Source organism: Myxine glutinosa, chromosome 7, assembly GCF_964187855.1.
Source record: "Myxine glutinosa chromosome 7, kmMyxGlut1.1, whole genome shotgun sequence".
Lineage (NCBI taxonomy): Eukaryota > Metazoa > Chordata > Myxini > Myxiniformes > Myxinidae > Myxine > Myxine glutinosa.
This window is the reverse complement of record NC_136267.1, coordinates 123,329,557-123,357,519: the sequence shown is the minus strand read 5'-3', so window position 1 is coordinate 123,357,519 and position 27,963 is coordinate 123,329,557. Positions and strand designations below refer to the sequence as shown.

Below are 27,963 nucleotides of genomic sequence, written 5' to 3'. Positions count from 1 at the left end.
TGTACACCAGGAAATAAAAATCTGAAAAGATTTGTCTCTTGATTGTTGCAAGCAACTACCGAATGAACAGTCCACATAACCACTGGGTTGGTACACCCTTTCAAGACGAAGTTGTTGCATCTGCACAGGGTGGCATTGCAGGTGATTCACAACCACCAGTCCTCCTCCTCCTCCCCTTCACACTGAAGAAAAGCCAAATATGCACCGAGGAACTCAAAAATCATTATTTTGTGAGGACACAGAAATGTTGAGGTGGAAGGGAAGACACATGTAATGGGTATTATTTTTTTAGGGGTAGGGACTTAGGAGAGGCCATCTAGACATGTGCTAAAATGTCAGAAAATTTTAACCCCAAAACATTTCTCTTCCCTACCTACTTAATTTGCTTCAATATCTTCTCAACTTGAGATTGAAGCAAATGAAGTAGGATTGAAGCAAAATACAAGGACACCTTGATACCCTACTTTCTGACTTCTTGCACTCATGCAGTCAACGTGCAACTTGGGTCCTTTTTTATTCCTCACCTACATAAATAACCACACTAATGTTCTGGAAAAACCTCTTCCTTTTTGCAGATGACCACATGGAATCACACTGTACCCCAATCCTACAAGCAGGTAGATGTCAGCTGAATCGCTCTTTTCTGCTCTATAATTGATTAGATACTTGTTTAAAAACATAGGGGCAATACCCCTGGCACTCACCTGGTAGAATAAACAGTATACTGCACCGACTAAGGGTATTTTAAACTAATTTCAATGGTTGCTCGAAGACAGGGCCCCATGAAGAATCATTCTAACATAATCATAAGACTTTAAACAAAGAAGAAAAAAAACCTATTTTGGGGGGCAACCCCTCCTTCCCCCCAACCCCATATACCTCCTTAGACCCCAATTCTTTTTTAATGCCGTGAACAAACTTTGGTACATCACGGGTGAAGAAGGTTGTGGACAAGTTTCATCGATATAGTGTGTGTAGTTTCAGAGGAAAAAGCAAATTCCTATTTTGGGGGGGTCAAAGCTGGATCCACTTTGACCCCGGTAAACCCCCTTAGACCTCGGTTTTTTTAAATTCCGTGAACAAACTATAGTCACAACACAACAAGTATAATTTGTGCCAAATTTGGTCGCAATCCTATCAGCGGTTTCGGAGAAGAAGTTTCAAGTCTTTACGGATTGACGGACGGACCGACAATGCACCATCGCATAAGCTCCCCTGAACTTCGTTCCAGGTGAGCTAAAAACAGAACATGTCTTCATTCCGGGCAAATCACAATCTCAAGGTCGACCAAACCCATCTATCAAATTCCTTGGTCAGCCACTGGAAGAAGTTCAACCTCTTTCATTTGTAGGCCTCACCCTACCTCATAAGCAAAGCTAGCATCCAAAGCTATCCGCACACTGGACATCCTACATCGTTCCACACAATTACCTTAAAAATCTGAATTGCTCACAGCCTACAAAGCCTTAGTCCATAACTCATGGAGTACTGCTTTCCCCTATGGGCTGAGGATCTTGCATTACATGTCTCGTACATGGATTCTGTCGATTTCAAAGCTCATTATTATTGGCGCTCTCCACCATGAGGCCGAAGCACAAGATTCATTAACCTCACTGCAGAAAGGCTTTTGTTTGTTACCAACCCTCCTCCTGTCTCCCTCCTGTTCTCTCAGCACACAGACCTCAGCTTCAAGACACACATGGTCCTCCATTAACCTCCTTTTGATTAATCTGCAAGAATTCCAGGCTTACCACACATCTCTCCTCTTTCTCCCATTTGTGTCACCACCTTCCAGAGACGATTCAATCGCTCTTTCCTCCAGGGTTTCTGAAATGTCATCCCACGACTATCTCGTGTCATCCACCATACCTCTCCACCATATTTTACACCTTACCTATTAACCTTGCCAAACCCACTTCTCTTGAAATTTGCAGGGTGCCTCTCTTTTCTTGTTTGCTCATTCCCTTTATTTATTTATGTATTGTCCAACTGGGGCCACACGATAACCCACTGTCGGTATATTGCCTTTTTAATCTCTGTTTCCTGGCTATCCCACGAACCTAGATATTGTATAAACAAGTGATGAGGGAAGGATATATTGGGGGAAATTTGATGCATGGTCAGGGAGACAGTGCTGATCTCTTGGTTGAGATTGACCATTTCAAAACATTGCTGAGAAGCACCAGAATGTCCATAGTTGAGTGACCAGGGTGTAATCCAAACTGATGTCAGAGATAAGCTGTTTGAAAAAGAGTAAAGTTTTGTATTGGCTTCCCTTGCTTGTGCCTTCACTCTCCCCACTTTTTAAAAAATAAATGTTTGGGGGAATTAACATCACTGCTGTCACTTCCCAGGATACTCTGGGTACCAGCGGTCATAACAATGGTGCTGCTTTTCTCACTGTACTCGGTGGGGCATTTCCTCAAGAGGAATTCCCTACTCCCCATGGATGACAACCAATGGGGATTGTCCGTGCTCTATCCTTTTCAAGCAAGGAAGCAGCACGCACCATTTTTAAAGTCTTTGCTATGACTCAAACCAGTGGGGTGTTTTTTTTAGGAGACACAATCTCCATACTGGATGACCATTGGCCTACGGGAGCTCATCCACTCTTTGCCAGGTGTTGTTTATAGTCCTGCAGTTTGTCAGTCACCCGCCCCCACTAGCAAAGCCAGTGAGCGGTGTCGGTTTAGTCACCAATAACCCGACCATGTGGCAGGTAGCACCCAATTTGCATTACATGTTACCAGTGGCAGTCCCAAGAGACTGAGCTGACAAAAACTTGCATTCGTATTATGCATATGGCTCGGATTCAAAATAAAATGAGACTTACCAACACATCAAGAGACTCGTTAACTTGTCTCTCTCCCACCATCTTCCAACCTTCCCCAGTTTCCAGCACCTGCTCGAGGATGTGGATGTAAGAGATAGTGGCACGAAGGGTATCCAGTTTGTTGGGCTTCTGGTTTAAAGAAACCAGAGGAACCAGTCGACGCAGGCGAGAAAAGCCTCGATTCAGGTCACTGACCTAGAGCAAAGAGACAGGTGTAAGAAATGAGCTGTGTTCATTGCAGAACGAGAATATCATTGGCACCAAAGTGCCATTTAGTTTAGTTTTGTGGGCACTACAAAATCTGCGAGGCCAAAACGTGAAGCAATAGTAATTGGTGAGTGGATGGGTTGGGGGGAAGAGATGTGGTCCAGGGAATGTAGCTTCGGGTTCGAAACCCTCATGGAATTTTTCAGGTTGGGTGATAGACTTCAGGGATGTTAAGAATCACACATCCTACATATAATTATTAGTACAGTGGATTGTGCTAGCTTTCTGAAAGCAGATAAATCAATTAAATGAAGAATCAGTGAGCGGTATGAGCTTTTTATTTAGCCTCTCTCCCGACTGAGGGAGCGACGCACCACCAGCACAGTCAAGGCTTTGCCTCTCTCCAGATTGAGGGAGTGACACCACCAGCACAGTCCTAGCTTCGCTACTCTCCCGGCTGAGGGAATGAGGCGTCACCAGCACGGTCCAAGCTTTCCCTCTCTCCCGGCTGAGGGATTGATGCAGCATTGGCAGAGTCTAGGTTTTGCCTCTCTCCCAGCTAAGGGATTGATGGCAGCACTGGCAGAGTCCAAGCTTCGCCTCTCTCCCGGCTTATGAAATGACGTGTCACCGGCACAGTCCTAGCTTCGCTACTCTCCCGGCTTAGGGAATGAGGCGTCACCAGCACAGTCACGGCTTTGCCTCTCCAGATTGAGCGAGTGAAACACCACCAGCACAGTCATGGCTTTGCCTCTCTCCAGATTGAGGGAGTGACACCACCAGCACAGTCAAGGCTTTGCCTCTCTCCAGATTGAGGGAGTGACACCACCAGCACAGTCAAGGCTTTGCCTCTCTCCAGATTGAGGGAATGACACCACCAGCATAGTCAATGCTTTGCCTCTCTCCAGATTGAGGGAGTGACACCACCAGCATAGTCAATGCTTTGCCTCTCTCCAGATTGAGGGGGTGACACCACCAGCATAGTCAATGCTTTGCCTCTCTCCAGATTGAGGGAGTGACACCACCAGCACAGTCAAGGCTTTGCCTCTCTCCAGATTGAGGGAGTGACACCACCAGCACAGTCAATGCTTTGCCTCTCTCCAGATTGAGGGAGTGACACCACCAGCACAGTCAAGGCTTTGCCTCTCTCCAGATTGAGGGAGTGACACCACCAGCACAGTCCAAGCTTTGCCTCTCTCCAGATTGAGGGAGTGACACAACTAGTACAGTCCAAGCTTTCCCTCTCTCCCGGCTGAGGGATTGATGGAGCACTGGCAGAGTCGAGGTTTTGCCTCTCTCCCAGCTAAGGGATTGATGGCAGCACGAGCAGAGTCCAAACTTCGCCTCTCTCCCGGCTTATGTAATGACGTGTCACCGGCACAGTCCTAGCTTCGCTACTCTCCCGGCTTAGGGAATGAGGCGTCACCAGCACAGTCAAGGCTTTGCCTCTCTCCAGATTGAGGGAGTGAAACACCACCAGCACAGTCATGGCTTTTCCTCTCTCCAGATTGAGGGAGTGAAACACCACCAGCACAGTCATGGCTTTTCCTCTCTCCAGATTGAGGGAGTGATACACCACCAGCAGAGTCCAAGCTTGCCTCTCTCCCGGCTGAGAGTTATTTTAATTTTTTTATTTTTTTTGTATACTGAATCGAGGCTCGTGAAAGCGAGTGACGTGTCACCAGCACAGTCCAAGCTTTGCCTCTCTCCCGGCTAAGAGAGTGACGCGTCACCAGCACAGTCCAAGCTTTGCCTCTCTCCAGATCGAGTGTCACCAGCACAGTCCAAGCTTTGCCTCTCTCCAGATTGAGAGAGTGATACACCACCAGCAGAGTCCAAGCTTGCCTCTCTCCCGGCTAAGAGAGTGACGCGTCACCAGCACAGTCCAAGCTTTGCCTCTCTCCCGGCTGAGGGATTGCCGGAGCACTGGCAGAGTCCAGGTTTTGCCTCTCTCCCAGCTAAGGGATTGATGGCAGCACTGGCAGAGTCCAAGCTTCGCCTATCTCCCGGCTTATGTAATGACGTGTCACCGGCACAGTCCTAGGTTCGCTACTCTCCCGGCTTAGGGAATGAGGCGTCACCAGCACGGTCCAAGCTTTGCCTCTCTCCCGGCTGAGGGATTGATGCAGCATTGGCAAAGTTCAGGCTTTTCCTCTCTCTAAAAAGAGAGCACGTCCTGGCGAGGGTCTGCAATCTCCGATTGCTCTTTCTTGTTCATACTGTAAACAGCCCATACAATAAAACAATAATATTTACTATTAGTACTGTATATACAGTTTATACCAGACTTTGTGGCGTTAAAAGTTAGAATGTCCGCTCTGAATTTGGGAGGTTGGTGGTTCAAACCCCGGCCGAGTCATATCAAAGGTTTAAAAACGGTACGTGCTGCTTCCTTGCCTAACACTCAGCATTTAAAAGGATAGAGCACAGATAAACAACGCCGGAAAGGCAATGGCAAACCACCCAGTGCAACCCTTGCAAAGATACTGCTTCAGCAGCACCAACACAATGTAAAGAGTACGGTACATCAAACCAAAATACAGTTTATATAAATAAGTGTTTACTACTTCGTATCATTGTACCCCATCAGTAAAATGAGAATGCATAGACCGATAAAACCGAGAAACGACAGCGGATCGATCATGACAGTGCAATATCATGTCAAACGACATTGACTTTGGCCATGTGATGCTCTGTTTAGTGGGAGTGAGGCTCCAGCGACTGGCTTGTTTGCACACATTTCCATTTACGGACATTTTTGTGATTTTTTTTTTCTCCTGGAATGGTGGCTTGAATGAATGAATGAATCAATGATCGTTTTAAGGCCAATTTCCCCGCTAGAGCAGGGGTTAGCCTTGCGGGCCCCATGACAATCATGGTTCCCTGTTTCGAGGCAATGTTTTTATGGCCGGATGCCCTTCCTGACGCCAACCCTTGGTCACGCTCTTAGGATGCGCAGGGATACGGTGTACCTATTCTAAATCGGGGTACACACCGGAATCATTCATCCCAGCAAGCTGGTACTCAATTTGCTGACCTCGGAAGGATGGCAGGCTGAGTCAACCCCCCTGGCGTTAATTCAGCAATCGACCAGGTTTCGAACCCAGGATCCTAGGATCCCAAGCCGGCACCCTAACTGCTAAGCCAACACCAGGCTTGGAGTAGCATAATTTTACAAAATTTAAACTTTGTAGCCCACCTAGAAAGTACTAAGCATTTATAATCAGGGAGTGAGAGTGGTTTGAAAGAGCTTTATACATATTAGATATGGCCTACCAGGGTCGTTACCGAACACAGGATAGGAGGGTACGGCACGGAACAAAAAAGGAAAAAGAAAAAAAACAAATCAATCCAAGACACAGGAAACGACAGGATGCGAAAACCTGACTGAAACACGAGACAAATTTTGTGAGTGATGGTACACGAGTATTTCTGCTGCCTACCGAGGCTCCTTGCATGATAAAGGTACTTGGCACACAAATGGCACAAGATATGAGAAACATATTTAACAAATTATTTTCTTAAAAGATGCTCACCAGGGCAACAAACAAATGTGGAGGGGTGGAAATTTTTATTGTGCGCTGGCAAATTGAAGGACGGGTGCAGTATTAATTGCTGTGGCACCTCACGAGTAATTTTGGTACGGAGTTGTTCCAACGGGACTCAATTTGAAAACACAAGAATCTAGTAGCGGGAACGGCCAATTATTCTGATTGGACAGCAATGTAATCTGGTGGGTTGGAAAATGTCATTATGCTATTTTATTTACGTGACGGTGACATCATGTTCTCGCCAACAATATTGTTGAAAATGTCTGAAACATTTCTTAAATCTAAGGAAATTAATAAGTGTCAGTGTTTTGCATGGTGGATCCATGGAAATTCTTCAGCTTGCCTACGTCGCCCCAAGTGCCGGTAGCAGGAGATCGCCATGAACAATGCTGGTACCTTAGCGTGCCGATGTTCGAAGAGAAGGCCAATGGTGGTCTTTCCATCTTCTACCGACTCCTCTCTGGCCTTGCCCCCCCAGCTCTCTCTGGGCTCTGTCCCGCAAATATTCCTACAGGTCGCACAAGATCTGCCTGCAACCCTCTTATGGTCAAACTGCCAAAATCAAGACTCTCTGCTCACCTTCACTCCTTCATTCCTCTTTTCTCCCGCCTCTGGAACAAACTCCCTCACTCTTCAATCCCACTCCACCCTCCAGGTCTTTAAAACAGCTGTTCACCACCATCTCTTATCTTCCCCCATCCAAAACCTTGATCTTTTCTACCCCCGCTAATTTCACCCCAATTCCACTTTTTTGAAATACCAACTTCTGTCCTGGAAGTCATTGGTGTCCTTGTGTTTTATACTTCTCCCTCCACCCCCCCCCCCCCTTCCCATGCCTCCTCCCCCCAAGCCCTCTCCCTTCCACACATCTCCCTGCTCTCAAATGTTGTGTTTGTGTGCTTCACCTTCTCTCCCCATCTTGTTTTCCGCTCCCGCTTTTTATATATTTTGTTTGTCTGGTTGATTTGTTTGTGAAGTAAATGTTAGCTCTTTCACGAGCCTCGATTCAGTATACAAAAAAAAAAAAAAAAAAAAATGGATCACAACGCATGGGCTGCACATTAAGCATTTTTTAAAACCCCAATTTGTATGCCAGAAGCCCCTATTAACTGCTTTAGTTGAGCACTTTCCATCATGGATGATTCACAGTGCAATCCTGAACAGTGCATGAGCTACGTGCACGAAGAACAGATTATCATCATCTTTACTGACTCGTTGTCTTTCTCGAGCATTTGCTGCCCTGCGACGTCCAAACACCTCCACCACCTCCTCTCCACTGCTATAGCCTCCTGCTGCCCCATCCGACTGATGTGTGCCCCTCCAGGCACCACGTCGGATCGGTGCCATTCGAGGAGTCCCCTCTCCAAGTGTGTCGAACAGGCGCTCCGGGGGCGGTGTGCGCAAAAGGCCCGAGTTGGTGCACTGCAAAGTGTTTTTGGAGTGGGATGCATTTGCAAATCGGTATCAACACAGTAGGAGAGGGCATGGTGGTTCATAATGTGATTCTACATTGTACATCAGCAAAACAACCCTTAAACAAGTGATACAAGAGGATATGTACATATTTGGTATGCAAAATTACCTGATCTACCCTTCCCCTCTTTTTTACCCCCATTCACCCCCCTCCTTCTATTGAGGATGGCATGACAGTGGACAAACCCTTTGAAGGCCGGAGAAATGTAAGGTTGCACTGACATGGTGCAAAAATTCCATGGGTAAAATAAAAGCCAGAGTTGAAATTACATCAACATCTGGGAAATTATCTTTCTGAATTATAAATTATCTTTCTTTCTGAAAAATTATCTTTCTATCTATATTTATTGAAATTCTATTTTTCAAATTATCTTTCTCAAAAATTGAATAAATTGTATTTTTTCTGAAATTAATTATCTTTCCTGGAAAAACCACATTTCCAAGCTGGCCTCCAAAGCCAGTCGCCAACTGGGCATCCTCCATCGTGCGAAGTCCTTCCTTGGCACACCTGAGCTCCTCACCACATACAAGGCTTTCATCCGCAGCTCAATGGAATACTGCTCTCCCCTCTAGGCCGGTGCTCCTGCCTCACACCTAGCTCGGCTTCACGCTGTTGAAACCAAAGCTTTCAGAATCATTGGAATCTCCCGCGATGAAGCTAACTGTGAGGGCCTCCAACTCGCTCACTGCAGGCAGGTTGGTGGTCTTTCTGTCTTCTACAGACTCCTCTCCGGCCTAGCCCCCCCAGCTCTCGCTGTGCTCTGTCTCCCAAATATTCCTACAGGTCGCACAAGATCTGCCAGCAACCCGCTTATGGTTAAACTGCCAAAATCAAGACTCTCTGCTCACCTTCACTCTTTCATTCCTCTTTTCTCCCGCCTCTGGAACAAACTCCCTCACTCTCTTCAATCCCACTCCTCCCTCCAGGTCTTTAAAACAGCTGTTCACCACCATCCCTTATCTTCCCCCATCCAAAACCTTGATCTTTTCTACCCCCATTAATTCACCCCAGATCCACTTTTTTGAAATACCAACTTCTTTCATGGAAGTCCTAGCAGTATCCACGTGTTTTTTGTTTTTACCTCTCCCACCACCCCCCTCCCCCCCCCCCACCCCCTTGCTATGCCTCCTCCCCCCCACGCCCTCTCCCTCCCACAGATCTCCCAATGTCCCTGCTCTCCATCTTGTTCTCCCGCTCCCTTTATCATATGTTTTATGTGTACGGCTCGCGGATGGCCAAACGGGCTTTAACTCTGAGGCGACGATCAATTGCGGATTTGACTAGGCAGCACAGGTGGAAGAAGGAATAAGAAGAAGCGGCGAAAGCTCTTACCTGACATGATCCCACCGGCAGCTCCGATCCTGCAGGGAATGAACTCACACGAACACAGGATTTTGAATGGAAAAGAAAATAATGCAAGGATTTATTTACAATAAATAGTGGGACAGGAAAATAACGTGCCGGTAATCACTAAATCCCTCTCATGGAGCGCCCCCACGCTTCACTTCAAATATAAACAAATGGGAATTAATTAAATCAAAGAAACCGTTGTGTGTGCATTTGTGGATGTGAGCTTATCTCAGTCTGGCTGGATGTGTCCATCAGGAATCGCCCAGGCTCCGGCGCTCACGCGAAGCAGGCCTCCGTCCGCCTCGCTCCAGCTCTGCTAGGCCCTGAGCCACCCGCTCGCCCCGGTCTCGCCTGCTCAGCGGCACGCTTCGCTCGCCCGCTCGTCAGTCGCACGCGAGGTCCTGTTTGCTCGTAGCACCAAGCCTCGCTCCAAGCACCAAGAGCACCAAGCACCAAGCACACCAAACCACCAATAACTCAGGGAAGCAAGCACCAACAGCACGCGCAGAACCTAGAGCGAAGAGTGCAAAATGCCCGCGAGCGAGTTGTTCTGTCACCCATTGTGTGACGTCGGCCGTTTCTCTCCCAATCAGTCCCTCACTTCTTGGTGGTCTTTTTGCGCCTTCCGACGTCACCGGCACTTGTCCTCCAACCAACGACCTGCTTTTAAGTAGTGTTTCCGCGCCTTCCGCACTGATTGGCCGAGTGTTCGCGCCTTCCGCACTGATTGGCCGAGTGTTCGCGCCTTCCGCACTGATTGGCCGAGGTGTCCATGGTCGGTGGCCAATCAGTGTGCCGCTTCCTTCCACCAATCAGTGGACAGCTTCTTACTCCAACCAATCACACGTTCCCTGGGCATGGCTCTTCCTTGTTAGCATGATGTTTGACGCCCATGCCGGCGTTTTACACGGCCGCTTCCTGCTCGTCTTTCGGTTTGTTTTATTGTAAGGGAGGGGATTTAATTAACGTGGTGCACTGAGGGCCTATCTAAGGGTCTATGGGAGTGCGTTGCCATAAGGGACACTGGATTGCCCACAGAGGGAATGACACACGAGGGAATTTTACCCATAAGCCCTGTACTAATTAGCATGCCCAGCCCCCTCGTGGCGGGGACACAGATACAACTTATTCCAACATACGGCTGAACAAAGGACTTATTACAAGTAGATTCCCTATCACGACAGTCGAGCACCTACCTATGCAGATGTACCTGGCCCGAGATATTCCTCCACCCCCTGACAATAACACAGCCCCCCCCCCACCGCCCCCCCCCCCCCCGGAACCGTAGCTCCTGCTGGGTTCAATGCAGGTGCTACCATTCCAGTCTTAACACTTAATGTCTCACACTTAATTAACCTATGAAATAAATCAGGAGGGCTGTGGAAAGTGAGCCAGAGCTACCTACCTGTTCTCCTTAACATGCTAATCCCCTTAACAATCATGCAATCAAATATTTACAATCATTATAACTCGTTGTTCCTGTGGTGGGAGGAAACGAACAACAACACACAAAACTAACAACCACAAACCTTAACCTTAACCAAAACTTCAAAAATTCAAAACTCTAAGAACATTTTTGTACAAACCCCTTCCTAAAGACCGCATCCCCCGGTGGATGCCACAAGACGCAACCTTACCTGTGGGGCCATCCCAATACACCCCTAAATTTCCACGGGCCCTGTCCTGGTATTACAGGTGAGTGACATGGCTCGGTGGATTTCACCCATATTCATTCAACACAAACCCTTAACCACTTTCAACCCTTAACCCTTAACCACTTTCAATTCAACATTACCCATCTCTTTCAAATATTCCCCCTTGCCCCTCCCCTCCAAAACTTCAGCATCACCCCTCCCCTCCAAATCTACCCCCTTGCCCCTCCCCTCCAAATCTTCCCCATCACCCATCTCTTTCAAATCTTCCCCCTTGCCCCTCCCCTCCAAATCTTCCCCATCACCCATCCCTTTCAAATCTCCCCCCTTTCCCCTTCCCTCCTAAACTCCCCCCACACCCCTCCCCTCCGAGACTCTCCCTCGCTCCTCCCCTCCTAGACTCCCCTATCACCCCTCCTCCTCAAAGCGTCCTCCCCGCATCTTCCCCCCTTCCATCTTTCACCATCATCTCTCCCAACCTTCTGCCTCGCTCTTCCCCCTCCTCAAATAACACCTCACTGTGCCTCACCCAATCAATATCAAACCCTTTGTCCACCCCATTCTTCCTTTCTCCAAGCTATTCTGAAATCTCTGACACCTTCAACAGCTCCCCCTACCTCTTCCTCCTCTTCCACATCTTACCCTACCCCTCCCCCCCGCCCCTGTTCTGTATCCGATGCTCCCCCTTCCTCTTCATTAATGGTATGGACCTCAAACATCTGGGGCCTTCGCTCAAACTTCACTGATCTCTCCATACAGGTTGCTTCTGACAAACCAGACGTGATCTGCTTAACAGAAACTTTCCTCCTTCATGATGTCTCTGATTCCTTGGTACCTCTCCCAGGTTACTCCCTCCTCCGGTATGATAGACCCGAGCCTCGTCCTGGAGGTGGGGTTGCTATCTTTATTAAAAAAACTCTTCCTCACTCGCCCTGCACTGCCCTCTCTCCACCGCACCCCCAGGAATACCTTTGGCTGCGGCTTCCCCTTCGCTCCCACCTTTTGTTCATATGTGTGTTGTACCATCCACCAAACAGTGATGACTCCATCTACATCTCGCTGTCTGAGAATATGGACCAACTTCTATCTACCCATCCCAACTCTCTCTTCCTCATATGTGGTGATTTAAATTGTCACCATGCCAGTTGGCTGGGTGTGGGCACCTCTCTCACCAGCCAAGGCTCTTCAGCAAAGGACTTCTGCGACTCACTGGGACTGACACAATCTGTCAATTTCCCAACCCGGATCTCAGTCAACAGAGCATCTTCTCTTCTGGACTTGGTTATGACTAACTTCCCTGAAAATGCCTGCTGCTCTTCTTCTGCTCCAATCGGCTCATCTGATCATGTGCTTGTTAAAGTGGACATCTCTCTGACCATTCTCAGAGAGCCTCCTCAGCGTCGATGAGTCTGGCATTTCACTCAGGCCAACTGGCACGGTCTTCAAGCAGCCATCAATCATCTGGACTGGTCTCCCATCTCTACCGCCTCTGACATCAACTCATCCTGGGAATTCTTCCAAAGTAAATTGCTCTCTCTCATGCACAGATTTATCCCATCTCGTCTTCAGTTGTCATACCCTTCCTCCCGTCCATGGTACACGGAATCTTGTGGTGAGGCTGTTGCCCAGAAACAACTTGCTTTCGTCTCAGGGAAAGCAAATCCAATGGAAGGAAATCTCATTTCCTTTCACAAAGCCCGAAACAAGTGTGTCCACCCTCAGGAGAGCCAGGAAACAATATCTCTCCGTTCTCAAGACCGAACTCTCTTATCTGTCTCCCTCTTCCAAATCCTGGTGGCGTATGCTCAAATCTGTTTCTGGTGTTTGTTCCCCCTCCATCCCCTCCCTCACCTCAAACGGCTACATGGCTGACTCCGCACGTGAAAAAGCTGAATGCCTCAACTCGGTGTTTGCCTCTAAATCTTGTGTCCCAAACCCATCCCTCTCTGTACCCACCGTACCCAGTCGTACCCAGCTGCTCCTGGACTCTGTGTCCTTTCCTCCTGACAAGGTGGAAAAGTTTCTGTCAACCCTCGACTCTGATTCTGCAACTGGACCTGACGGCATCAGCCCACGGATCCTAAAATCCTGCTCTTCCGCTCTTTCACTCCCTCTCTCTGTTCTCTTCACCCTCTCTTTTGCTCAAGGTCATCTTTCATCTGCTTGGAAATCTGCCAACATCACCGCTTTGCACAAAAAAGGTGCAAAAAACAGATCCTAGCAACTACAGACCAATCAGCCTTCTCCCAATTATCAGCAAAGTCATGGAATCCATCATTGCTTCAGATATGAAATCTTTCCTCTTCTCCAATGGCTTGATCTCTGATCATCAATTTGGTTTCAGACCTGGTCACTCTACTCTGGACATGCTGCTTCTGCTTTCTCAACAATGGATGGAGGTCCTCAATGCCAAACAGGAAATTAGAGCTGTCTCCCTTGACATATCACGTGCTTTCGATACGGTCTGGCACCCCGCTCTGCTCACCAAATTCTCCTCCTTTGGTATCCATGGAAATCTCCACGCATGGCTGGCGGACGTCCTCTCTAGTCGTAGTCAACGTGTGGCCCTGAATGGGTTTCCCTCATCTCCTCTTGCTGTTCAGGCTGGAGTTCCCCAAGGCTGTGTTCTGGGCCCTGTGCTTTTTCTGGTCTTCATCAATGATCTCTCTGACTCTCTTGAAAATCCTTCCTATCTCTTTGCTGATGACTCTACTCTCTGTCGCTCCATTCCTCATCCCTCAGATCGGCAGTCTGCAGCCTCCTCACTCTCTGCAGACCTGGACAAAATAACAGACTGGGCAAACAAGTGGAACATGTCTTTCAATCCTGACAAATCTCACACTCTTACGATGTCTCTCCGAAAAGACCGACTGGACAACCCTCCCATCCACTTTCTGAATAATCCTCTCCAAAAAGTTCTGTCACTCAAGCTTTTGGGTCTCACTATCTGCCATGATCTTTCCTGGGAAAACCACATTTCAAATCTGGCCTCCAAGGCCAGTCGCCGACTGGGCATCCTCCGTCGTGCGAAGTCCTTCCTTGGCACACCTGAGCTCCTCACCACATACAAGGCTTTCATCCGCAGCTCAAAGGAATACTGCTCTCCCCTCTGGGCTGGTGCTCCTGCCTCACACCTAGCTCGTCTTCACGCTGTTGAAACCAAAGCGTTCAGAATCATTGGAATCTCCCGCGATGAAGCTAACTCCAAGGGCCTTTCACTCACTCACCGCAGGCAGGTTGGTGGTCTTTCCGTCTTCTACAGACTCTTCTCTGGCCTTGCCCCCCCTGCTCTCTCTGGGCTCTGTCCCCCAAATATTCCTACAGGTCGCACAAGATCTGCCTGCAACCCTCTTATGGTTAAACTGCCAAAATCAAGACTCTCTGCTCACCTTCACTCCTTCATTCCTCTTTTCTCCCGCCTCTGGAACAAAGTCCCGCACTCGCTTCAATCCCACTCCACCCTCCAGGTCTTTAAAACAGCTGTTCACCACCATCTCTTATCTTCCCCCATCCAAAACCTTGATCTTTTCTACCCCCGCTAATGTCACCCCAAATCCACTTTTTTGAAATACCAACTTCTGTCCTGGAAGTCCTTGGTATCCTTGTGTTTTATACTTCTCCCACCCGCCCCCCCCCCCTTCCCACGCCTCCTCCCCCCAAGCCCTCTCCCTCACACACATCTCCCTGCCCTCAAATGTTATGTTTGTGTGCTTCCCCTTCTCTCCCCATCTTGTCTTCCGCTCCCTCTTTTTATATATCTTGTTTGTCTGGTTGATTTGTTTGTGAAATAAATGTTAGCTCTTTCACGAGCCTCGATTCAGTATACAAAAAACAACAACAAAAAAACACAACTCATATACATTCCATAATTCATCATAACACAAAAATCATTACGAAGCACTTATTTCACCCTCCTGCAGGACCATGGCATAGATGTCATATTCCTGTGTGCGTTCATTTCCACTAGGCAGCGGGGAGGTATCGCACAAGTAAGATGGTGGGGCGCTTCAGGCTGTGGTGCCCGCAGTCCAAAAACAAGTCACTTGACTTACAAATTCATTGCCCCCCCCCCCCCCTTTACCTCTTGACCCCGTGACAGTCAAACAGCCCTTTCCGACGTTACCCCGCCGGTGGGGGTCTCCACACACCAGGCTCCATGGCCTCCTGCTTCAGCGCAGCTACACGTGTCGCCGGGAGTCTCCCTTACCCCAAGGTGCCCAAACAGACCCTCCACCGACGAGCTCCAATTTCCAGATACCACTGGCTGCCAGGGGTAATTGCCGCAGAGAGGGGCCGCAGGCATCGCTCCTCAGAGATTGATTTGTACCTGCGGACACACACACACCTTCCCCACCCACAAAATCCCCAAAACACATTTCCTCCCCCGCTGCCATTCAATTTTCCAACACATTTCAAGAGCAGATGTTACAAAAGGATTTCCCATGGCCTGCTTCATGTGAAATCCCCAATTCACATTTAAATCACATATTTCCAAAAAAAACAAGAGTCATCACTCACTCTCAGTTTCCAATCTCCACGACCACAAAAAAACACCAAACCTCGACACATAAACAAACGCCACCCACAAGACACTGTGGCACACATTCCACCCCCCTCACCGGCCATGTCATCACTCTCACCCGCACCCAACTCCAAATTACATGTCCCCAATTTAAAAAGCAAGCCTGGGACAGTGACCATCAAGGCCTTACCCCTACCTTGATGTGCTGGTACTCACCGGTTGGTCAGGTCCAAAAGTGCCATCCACCCGAAAACATCCCAAAATTTATCATTGGGCCGACCAAATTTTCACCAAATTTCACTTTTGTCCACACTATACTGGCAGGTATGTGGATCCACATCCAACGGTGAACTGTTCTAAACAACTACGTGGCTACGACAGCTCCGCATCTCTACCGTGCAAGGGTCACCGGGACAAGGTGAGCAGTCAAAACGCCAACATGGCCCATAAGTGTCCATAAGGGTGTGACCCACCATCCATCCTTCGGTCCCCCTGCGAGGAACACAGCTGCACCAGCCCCAGCTGGCTAATGTGGTGAGCACCTGTTGCCAACAACACTACCACACTCACAACCTCGGCCCTGGGGGAGGCGGTCGCAGTGCGTGGCATTCCCCTCGTCACCTATGCTGCCCTCATCCCCCAGTCCACACAACTGCAGCCCCCAGTGCCCACCCACACTTGACCACGCCAAGGTCCAGTCGACAGCCATGCTCCACCAGGAGACCGACCCAGAAGACATGGTCCACACACCTTGGACACCCATAGCACCACGTTGACCCGCAACTACACAACTTCATCCCCATAACCCCGCGTCCCAAATATTGGCACAGTCACCCCCATAACCAGTTGAAGGCTATGCCCTGCTAACCTGTCAATTTTATCACAGCCTCCAACACTTTGGTCAAACACACCTGGATCAATAATGGTGACACTGCTGTCAGTATCCACCATGACATTTCAAAATTCACCCTTAATTTTTCATCTAACCTCAGATTACCCATGCCAAACATTTATCACATTTTACTAATCTCACCAAAGAAAGAAGCTTTTCCATACACATGCCAGCCATGCATGGCCCATACGTTACACATTCCCAACTCCATCAATCCCATGGCTCTCTTCCCAAACCGAGAGTCCACAAATCATAACGGAACATCTGCGGAAGGTCATTCTCACACCATCACGTTCCACAGATGTTCTAATGGTTGTCCGGCAGGCTATGTCCATCCCTGTCCATTCGGTTACACCCGCGTCCATTGACCAGCACAGCATGGCAGGTCATCACATGCTGGCTGTCCCAGAGTCTCAGGGAGAGACTGGCTGTCCCAGAGTCAGGCCACATGCCCGGGTGGTCACCACATCAGGCCCAAGTTGGCCGTCCACGATGCCACCACCAAAGCGCGACCCACAACACCTCCCCCCTAGTGGTCCTCAATATACGCCATCCCAGGCTTGAGAAACCACCTCGGACGCCCTGGAGGTCTTAACCCCCACCAGGGTCCGGCGACCCTGACGGCCCGAGCCACACGCTCGGGCAGCGCCCCGATGGACAAGGGACGCCACACTCCCCCAGACCCCCCTGTGGGGCCCAGGTCGTACCACGACACCCATGGCTGGACCCCACGTCCAAATCTCGCCAGCACGGCCCCCCAGCTGGCTGGCATAACAAAATTTCGAAAGGGGCAACTTTTGCCCGAGGCCATCCCCAATGACTTCTCCTGGTCCACATTCCGCAGCCCGGGGACCAACTCCCTCCAAATCAAATTCCCATTTAATTTTAAATTTCCTTTTAACAATTTCAGCCTCATGCATCCAATAACCGCAGCTACAGGTAACAACCCCCTCAGGTTGGTCTGCCCCTCCCTGCAGCTATTCCACATTCGCTACGGGGACCAAATCTTCAGAGGCTCTATCTCCCGACTCTCCCAGGTCCAAATCCAGCCCAGAGCCAAAACACTCTCCCAATTGGTCATTCAATTTCGGAGCCTCTTGCACCCAATCATTGTGCACGATGAGGGTCCCCTCGGTCACTTCAACCGCCTCCTCGGACCGACTCACCTCCTCCCCCAAACTCCTCTGGATCTGGTCAAACTCTACCCTCATGGGACTGTCCCAGGTCCTCAGCCGCTGGGTCACATCATTTACATCATCATCCCCCATCAATTCTGGCTCCATCAGGCCTTCCCCAATAAATACCCGGTCCGGCTCCATTACTCGGACTCCCCTTATTGTTACCCCCTCTTGCACTGCACAACTGCCCTTGTGCTGCACCATTCCAAATTCATCCCCCTGTTGATGTGTTGGGGCATCCACCCGGCCCCGATAACCCTCCAGGCCTCCATTTGCTTTGTCAATTCAGGCATTTGTGGCACTAATCCTATCTTCCAACTTTTCCCCCATTCGGACAGCCTGGGTCATGCCCTCTTCTATTCTTGACATTAATTCTTCCCGTTTAAGTTCAATTTCTACCCCCATGTATTTTTCCATCTCCCCCATTTTAGTTTCTACTTTAACCTCAAATTCCCCCAGTCTGTCCGTAATTTGGTTTTGCACTCTCTCTTCTATGCCATCAATTCGTTCCCCCAGCTGCTGTGCCAATTCCCCAATTGTTCATTCCTTTCCTTTATTTCATTCCCTTGTTCATTCATTTGCTCAGTCATCCCCTCCATTTTTCCCTCCAATCCATCAATTTTAATTTCCATCCCTTCAATTTGTTCTTTCAATCCCTCCTTCAATCCATCAATTTGCCCCTCCAATTCTCCCTTTAATCCCTCTACTTTGTTTTCCATTCGCATCACTCCAAGCATCCATTTTGTTTTCCAGCCCCTTCATGTCTCCCTTCAATTCATCAACTTTATTTTCCAATCGCTCACTCTGAGCATTCATTTTTTTTATTCAACCCATCAATTTTATCCACTCATTCCCTCTATCTTGCTTCTCATTTGCTCACTTATCGTTCATTCCCTTCATTATTTTTTCATGCATGGCCTGGAAACCTGTCAGGTCCATCTTGATAGCGGGGGTAGCTCCGTCACTATGCTACCCCCCAACTACCTCTGACCCACTTCCAAGGCTATCCGCACCTTCCACCCTTTCTCCCTCCATGCCACATACCTTTTCCATCCGTGGAGAAGAGGTAGCTTTCCCACGCGTATTTTACCTCAGGAAGCTATTTAACTTTATTGACGCCGTTCGCGTCTCGCTCACCAATCGACTATGCAGTTTTAATCGCCTCCGACTGTAAACATTTTGCTTCCGGATGCCGGGCGCAATGTACGCCCGACAGTGTCGATCGCAGCCACGGGCAAAAAAATTTGTCCATCGGGCCCGTATCCCACACTCCTGACACCACGCGAGGGTACAAATCCCAACCCTGACTACCAATTGTCGCGTGAATGCCCTCGGTTGATACCGTGGGCTCGCGGATGGCCAAACGGGCTTTAACTCCGAGGCGACGATCAATTGCGGATTTGACTAGGCAGCACGGGAGGAGGAAGGAAGAAGAAGCGGCGAAAGCTCTTACCCGACGCGATCCCGCCGGCAGCTCCGATCCTGCAGGGAATGAACTCACACGAACACAGGATTTTGAATAGAAGAGGAAATAATACAAGGATTTATTTACAATAAATAGCGGGACAGGAAAATAACGTACCGGCAATCACTAAACCCCTCTAATGGAGTGCTCCCACACTTCACTTCAAATAGAAACAAATGGGAATGAATTAAACCGTTGTGTGTTCGTCTGTGGATGTGAGCTTATCTCAATCTGGCTGGATGTGTCCGTCAGGAATCACCCAGGATGCGGCGTCGCGCGAAGCAGGCCTCCGTCCGCCTCGCTCATGCTCCGCTAGGCCCCGAGCCACCCGCTCGCCCAACTCGCCTGCTCAGCAACACGCTTCGCTCGCCCGCTCGTCGGTCGCACGCGAGGTTCCGTTTGCTCATAGCACCAAGCCTCGCTCCAAGCACCAAGCACACCACAAAGAACTCAGGGAAGCAAGCACCAATAGCACGCACAGAACCCAGAGCAAAGAGAGCAAAATGCCCACGAGCGAGTCGTTCTGTCACCCGCGGTGTGACATCGGCCCTTTCTCTCCCAATCAGTCCCTCACTTCTTGGTGGCCTTTTCACACCTTCCGATGTCACCGGCACTTGTCCTCCAACCAGCGACCGGCTTTTAAGTAGCGTTTCCGCGCCTTCTGCACTGATTGGCCGAGGTGTCCACGGTCGGTGGTCAATCGGTGTTCCGCTTCCTTCCACCTTCCTTTCACCAATCAGTGGACAGCTTCTTACTCCAACCAATCACACGTTCCCTGGGCGTGGCTCTTGCTTGTTAGCACGATGTTTGACGCCCATGCCGGCGTTGCACACGGCCGCTTCCTGCTCGTCTTTCCGGTTTGTTTTATTGTAAGGGAGGGGATTTAATTAACGTGGTGCACTAAGGGCCTATCTAAGTGCCTATGGGAGTGCGATGCCATAAGGGACACTGGGTTGCTCGCAGAGGGAACGACACACGAGGGAATTTTACCCATAATCCCTGTACTAATTAGCATGCCCGCCCCCTCGTGGCGGGGACACAGAATACAACTTATTCCGACATACGGCTGAACATAGAACTTATTATAGGTAGCTTCCCTATCACGACAGTCGAGCACCTACCTATGCAGATCTACCTGGCTTTAGATATTCCTCTATCCCCCGACATAACCCCCCCCCACCCCCAAGCCCTCTCCCTCCCACAGATCTCCCGATGTCCCAGCTCTCCATCTTGTTCTCCCGCTCCCTTTATCATATGTTTTATGTGTCAGTTTGTCTTTTTTGTGATCAATGTTAGCTCTTACACGAGCCTCGACCTTGTATACAAAAAAAAATAAAAAAATCTGATCGTAAATGAGCATTTGTCCTTTCTCGATTTGGTGTTAACGAACTTCTCCGCCAATGTCCGCCAATCATGAATATATTTCCAAGAATCCTCTCAAACTACCCCAGGATTCAATAATGTCAATATTATTCTGAATATCACCATACCTTGCAATTTCCTCAAACTCCAATTATTCATACCTCTGCATTGTTGTCACCTTGACCAGTACTGATGCTGTAATACTCACCGAGGTCTTCATTGAATGGACAAACGACCATCTATAAAAAAATAAAGGCAAACCAAACTAACGATGCTAAATGAAGCTGCATCAGTTGAAAAGAAAAAAAACCTCATGAAGTCAAGAATCTCGAATGTTCATTCTTCTGCACATCGCACACCTCTTTCACATCATGCCACACGAGCCGTTTGTTCCCCTCTTGCAACACTAAGTGAGCTCGCACTGGCCCCAAAGCGATGGGGATATTTGCAGTGCTTTGACTCTTGGTGTATCGATACTCCCCGGCTGCTGCAGGGGGGTCCTTAGGCTTACTCATACTGCCTGTGGAAGACATCAATAATATGGACATTCTGTAGCAATGTCGCCGTGGACATCACAGTTATTTACTTCCAAAATATTCATTCATATTCAAGCTTACAGAGCATATTAGACAAGGCCCAGCCAAAGAAAAACTACCACCTTTTCCTGTCAAAGCTATCTTGGTGGTTCCGTCACCCTAATACCATATATTTTCAATTTAGCAGAGGCCACCCTGGATTTTGCCTCAATTCCAATATGGCGGCCAAAATCCAAAATGGCTGGCAAATGCCATTAAATGACTTTTAAAGTATTTGTTCGGCTTGGATATCTATTCGGTGTGCCTGAAATAAGTAATTTGTCAATCATATGCTGGAAATATGCACAAGTAGCTCATTTTGGAGTAATTTTGCACTTTATCACAAATCCAATATGGCCACCATTATGTCAAATGGCCACCTGAGAAGCCTTACATTTCCTTCTGTTTGTATAGAAAATGACCGTCTCAAAATGATTTTTTATTGCTTATGGTACTCGACGTAGACCCTGGTGTTGGGCTAGCGGCTAGGGTGCCGGCTTAGGATCCTAGGATCCTGGGTTCGAATCCCGGTCGATCGCTGAACCAACGCCAGGGGGGTTGACTCAGCCTGTCATCCTTCCAAGGTCGGCTAATTGAGTACCAGTTCACTGGTAATTCCCTGTTTGTCGTTAAAGGCGGCAAAAAGGGTTGGCGTCAGGAAGGGCATCCGGCCGTTAAACATTGCTTCAAAAAGGGGACCGAAAAACAACAACAACCACGGTTCCCGAAAAAGGCCAACCCCCGCTTTGCGGGGAAAAATGGCCTCTAAAGGTGGTTTTTTAAATTATTATTTATGGTACTCGACTTAGGGAAAACAACGTTCATTTTTACTCCGGCTTATTGCTGTTGACCTGGCTCATTGATTGACTCTGGCTTATTGATTGAATAATAGTTGTTGACCATAATTTAACATGGCTGCCAATATAAAAAATGGCCGTCAATTATGTGTAATTTTGGCGCATATCTGTTCATGTAAAAATAATTATTGGACTTGCAGTGACAATTAGTTCCTTCGTGCTGTTTTCTTTTGCATTGCAGTGTCCTTGGGATTGGTGAAGGTTGGAAAGGGTGGAAATGCGAATGGTTCGATGGATGTGCGGAGTATCGTTGAGAGAAAGGAAGACAAATGATGAATTGCGAAAGATGATGGGAAGAGAGCCTATGATTGATGCTGTGAAGAGGAACATGTTGAGATGGTTTGGTCATGTGTTGAGGAAGGATGAAAGTGACTGGTTGAGAAGAGTGATGGAAGGTAATGTAGAAGGAAGTAGAGGACGGGGAAGACCGAGAAAGACTTGGCTAAAGATGGTCGAAGAAGAAATGCGGGCAAGGGGGTTAACAAGGAGAGATGCAGAAAATAGGGCAAAATGGAGAAGATTGTCATGGGGACCGCAAGGCTAACCTAGAGTCCCTGTATATAGAGAGTTGTGTCAACTCAAATTTGGACGCCATTTTGTGTCTAAGTGTGTCGGATTAGATATACATGTACATTCACGATATGGGGTGATATATTCTAAACCTGCTAAAAAAAAATTTACTACACATATTTAGTCTTATTATTACATACAGGTGATATTTGTTTTGTCAAAAACTCAGCTATTGCCGTGAAAAAGAGCTGTGTGGTGATATTAAAAGTGGTATGGCAATGCATATTACAAGCCAACACTGCATATAAGAGCTAACATTATAAGTAAGACAAACCAATGCTGTCGTTCTCTGAATTTTAATAACTTTTAGAAAGGAGTGTGGGCATATCCAATATTTTTTAAAGGGTGCCGAGAGCAATTCCGGTGTAGGACTTCCAGCCGACATATAGTCTAACACACTTAAAACAAATTCTGTACGTGGTATTGCCATATTTCTATAGTGTACAACTTTAGTTTTATCGACATTTATATTCAATTTCCATTGTAATGATTTAACAAGCTGCAAGTCAGCTTCCGTCTCTGACATAAGGAAAACGTCATCGGCATCTAGTAAGATTGAAACGTTCATTTATTACTACACCCTTGCCCAGAACTCTGATGGATATTGCCTGATCGATTAATATGTTTCATAGCTGGCGACTTAATTAACACTTAATTTTCGACTGCGCCAAGCCGTAATTAAACAGAGAAAAAACTTTTTAAAATACCTGCAGTGTGCATGGTTCGTCTAGTCGAACAGATATGGAAAAGCACAGATAAGACGTCGTATTCACCATAACTTGTTTAATTTCACCAGGAACACGATGAGGCCAACACAGTAAACATTCAGTACAAAACTTGGTTCATACATTCAGACCGTAAGAAAACTCTGCCCGTAATACAACACTCTGACCAGACCAACACTTCATCCCACTACGTTCACTCCTCACAAGTGAAACTCATCACTACTCCGTTCACTCCTCACAAGTGAGACTCATCACCACTCCGTTCACTCCTCACAAGTGAGACTCATCACTACTCTGTTCACTCCTCACAAGTGAGACACCATCACTACTCCGTTCACTCCTCACAAGTGACAAGTGACAAGTCACAAGTCACAAGAATCACAAGCGGTCCGCTAGGACTACCCGAAAAAAATTGAGCAGGGTTCTTCCCACGGAAATGCATTTTTGGTCAGCTCCTTGAAGATTATAAACAAACACAAATCACTTCCCTTTAAAAGGGTTTTCAACGGACAGACAACCAAAAAAAAACCGAGCAGATAGAATTGCTTTTGAACATCGATCATCAAGCGGCGTGGGCCTACCTGGCAGAGTCTCGAGGAGTCGATCGCTTTCGAGCTCTTTCGTCTGACTTTCGCTTCCCAAATTTGTCTTCTGACTTTATCACTTGGAAATCTATACATCTTATATTTCCCAGATTGGTTTGAACAACCAAAAGCAGAACAACCAGTCATTTTGTTTGGCAATAAACAACATTCCCGTACCAAGCTGACGTTCACACACGGTGAAGTTAGACACAAAATGGCGCCACGAAATCACGTGACCAGAAATCTAGGGTCAGCGCATGGCGCAACTCTCTTTATACAGGGACTCTAGGCTAACCCACGTTCTAGCAGGGAAAATGGCCTTAAAATGCATGTTGTTGTTGTTGTCCTTGGGATTGGTGTGTAAAGAAGATAACCAGTTGTTTCAGTGCCAGATAATAATAAATAGAGGCTTGGTGATCGCTGCATGAATAATACTCAACAGGTGCAGTCGTAGTAGCCTGTTGTGTCTCAATATCTGTATGCATTAGTCTTACAAAATCATTGTTTGATCATCCCATGTGCTTTTGGTCTCACCTGCATGCCAAAGCAACACCCAAAATGAAAAACTGTATATTGTTTTTAATAATCTTCATCCTTTGTCTTTGCCATCGACCTTTATGACCACAAAGCATGTTATAGTAGCTTCAACTATGTTTACGATTCAAGTACACCCACCACTGACGACATTGAAAACTGGAACGGCGCTCGGTAGAGCGCATCCCTCCGCCAGGCTGAACGGTTTATGTTTTCTATCCCACTGATAGGCCGGATCTGGATTCGGACCTGAACCAAAATCAAATCGGCTTCTTCTTGTCACGTAATCAACTCATCCACCAAGTTTAGTCATAACTCGTCCATAACTTTTTAAAATATGTTATATATCGCTTTTCACTTAGGTTCTTGGACAACATTCATGAAGGACGTGACCAGTTGCGTAGCATCAAAATGCAAGCTCGAGTATCTTCCCGTTGTTCCATTGCCTCCAGATGACGTCATGAAGTGCGATGTGGACATTATGGTGGAAATTGTCAGTGATCTTGAGTTAGGCCACATATTTGCCCATGCTGATGAGGCCATCATGTGCAAGATGTCGATCATTTCTTAGATCCGTCAGGGAAAGTATGACAAGATCATTACTCTCCTCAGTGGGTTTCAAACAATCCTGGTAACACTCATGATCCTGTACAACAAATATGGTTTTCTAGGATTCAATGACTGGTGGGTTGATGCTGGACCTATAGCCGAAGGTTCCGTTGCTCAGGCGATTGAGGGTCGGCATCACTACAGAAGCGTCCATGTGCATGAGCATTTGTTTGAGGCTCTGTTGAGGTGCCAGTTGAAGGCCAGCAAGATCAACCTTGACAGGTACCACAAAATAAGCGATTGCTAACCTCAGACATCATGCTATTCTGGGAAATCTGAAATCCCTCATGGCTCTGCCACGGCTTCAGCAAAATCTGTTCTTCATTAACCAGGAAGGGGAGGACGAGGAGGAATGGTCAGAAAAATGACAGCGACAGTCTGCAAGACCAGATTTCGGTCCCTTCTGACATTCCAGATAGATTATATTGTCTTGTTCACAGGCCAGTTAACACCACCCTTGAACGAATAGACCGAAACAGGCTTCATCTCCGAGGTTTTGTTCCGAATGATGGCGATACATGCTCGTGCACACGGGCTGAGGAGAATCACGAGGACCTTATAGCTTTTATAACCAAACGGGGTTTTCCCGAAACACAACAAAATAACTAGAGAAGATCAATTCAATAATAACTATGTACAATGAGGTAAACAATGGTAAAACGATTCCTATAAAAACTAGGGTGCCTCACTCCAGTCACATACGGGGAAGAGGGACAAAACCGGGCGACATCTCCGGTGGCAGCGGGAGAGGGGGAAAGATGGACATGGAGCAGGCGATGGGCAAGGTGATGACAGCAGGACAACAAAGAGGTGATGAGACAAACAGGCAAGGGGGAGAGGAGATGAGAACAGTACCAGGGCCAAGGCAAGCAGGCAGAACAGCCTCCTTAAAGCACTCCACCTCTCAATTCCCCTCAGGTTCAGAACTCCCTCAGTTCCCCTCAGCCTCAGCACACCCCCACTCGATCCAAGCTCCTCCCGCAATCCCTGGCCCTGCCCGCCCTTATCAGCTCCTGCTCCTCCCTCTTCTTCTCAGAATTGGCGCAAATCCTCTTGCACCTTTTTATCAGTTCCTCAGTTTTCTCCCTCGACAACCCTCCGCCCTCCTCCTCAAATAGAGGCGTCAAACTACGCCCATGCTTTTTGCCTCGTCCTTCCTCTGCTCGACTGAGCGAACCCAGCCCCACAACCTCGCAAATCCACAACATGAGAGATGCGAGCAAATCAAAAATACATTTTCAGCTCTCTCAAGAGTATCATTCACCACAACACGGGATTCACTCTAAACCTAAGATTTCTCACAAATTGCTGCAATAAATATATTTCAATAAAATACAATGGACAAATAAACCGGCAATTTTAAAATATCTAAATAATTAATAAATACATATCCACAGTTTGTTCAAATGAATCCAACATTCGCACTGTTAATACCGTTTTTGAGAACGTGTGTGACTATAAATTCGCTCCAATCATTTCCACAGCTTCTTCAGGGTCCACTCCACAAGTTCAACACTTCAACTTCAAGTTAGTTTGTTTTTTTTCTTCTGCACACGACATGGTTTTTACAAAAAGCAAAGAAACATTTCACAGGCAATTTATCAAATAGACATGGTGATGGCGCAAGCAGTGGGTTAAATCATGGTGAGTTGCGGTGAAAAAGGCGGAAGTATTTAGCACTACCTACACCGTCATGGCCACCATAATCTGTACAAGCAAGAGTTATTGGACGATAAACATGACCGAAGAGATTCAAGAAAATATTGCTAATTAATTGGGATTTAAACCTCTCCACATGGTCGGTATAAGTATTCACATGTCTGGTATTAATTAACACTTCATTAACCTCTGATGGCCATAATTATACCTGGGTGAATTATATAACCAATCAGCTTGTGGAGCCCTCGACAAGTTGCTTAAACATTGAAGCAAGCACTCCAAAGGAACGGTTGATATGGAACGGCTGGCTTGATAAGCGATAGCAAGTTGATTGGTAACGGAACAAATTACACGTCAGTGACGTCACCCCTGCATATGGTGTTGTGGTTTTGGAAAGACCCTGGGGAGTTGCGCTCAACATATATTAAGGGATCCCGAGCTTAGATATTTCTCTAGTAATTCTGTTCAGTTCGGTTACCCTTCCCTTGTATCATGGATGGAGGCTGAAACCCGAATCCTATTTAGTTTCCTCCTGATGACTCCATCTTTACTTGTTCCGGTTCCTTCTAATGACTCCATCTTTGCTTATTCAGGTTCCTTCTGATGACTCCATCTTTGCTTATTCAGGTTCCTTCTGATGACTCCATCTTTGCTTATTCAGGTTCCTTCTGATGACTCCATCTTTGTTTATTCAGGTTCCTTCTAATGACTATCTTTGCTTATTCAGGTTCCTTCTGATGACTCCATCTTTGCTTATTCAGGTTCCTTCTGATGACTCCATCTTTGCTTATTCAGGTTCCTTCTGATGACTCCATCTTTGCTTATTCAGGTTCCTTCTGATGACTATCTTTGCTTATTCAGGTTCCTTCTGATGACTCCATCTTTGCTTATTCAGGTTCCTTCTGATGACTCAATCTTTGCTTATTCAGGTTCCTTCTGATGACTCCATCTTTGCTTATTCAGGTTCCTTCTGATGACTCCATCTTTGCTTATTCAGGTTCCTTCTGATGACTCCAATGCAGTATTCCGTTTCCCATTTGATTATCTTTGTACCATATCCTGATTCTGTGTGGACTGAGCTTCCCAGCTGAGGGAGCAACAGATACAAAGCTACGAGAGGTCCATTTGAACTTGGGGAGTAACGGCTGAAATATATCTATCCGGGGTCTTCCCGACATTTTTGTTCCTTTCACATTTCTTTATACTTTTTCACATTTCTCTTTATTGGTTCACGAGTTATCAAGTGACCACTATATTCGTCATGGGTGTGTGTCTGTGTGTCTGTCTGTCCGCAGCATAACTGCCCGATGATATCATCCGATCTTGATGAAACTTGGGTGGGAGGTTGATATCATGATCAAGTT

At 47.4% G+C, this 27,963-nt stretch overlaps 1 protein-coding gene across 1 annotated transcript; it reads right to left on the bottom strand.

The window, feature by feature from the left end:
- Positions 1–9: 9 nt before the first annotated feature.
- FIGLA (folliculogenesis specific bHLH transcription factor) lies at positions 10–26,513 on the bottom strand. Its single transcript, XM_068096865.2, has 6 exons — positions 26,375–26,513; positions 20,846–21,006; positions 20,648–20,725; positions 7,804–8,013; positions 2,834–3,028; positions 10–182 (listed from the first exon to the last, which is right to left on the bottom strand). Exons 2-6 carry the CDS (start codon positions 20,999–21,001, stop codon positions 147–149), a joined length of 675 nt encoding a protein of 224 aa, XP_067952966.1. The 5' UTR covers positions 21,002–21,006; positions 26,375–26,513; the 3' UTR covers positions 10–146.
- Between the last annotated feature and the right edge of the window lie 1,450 nt (positions 26,514–27,963).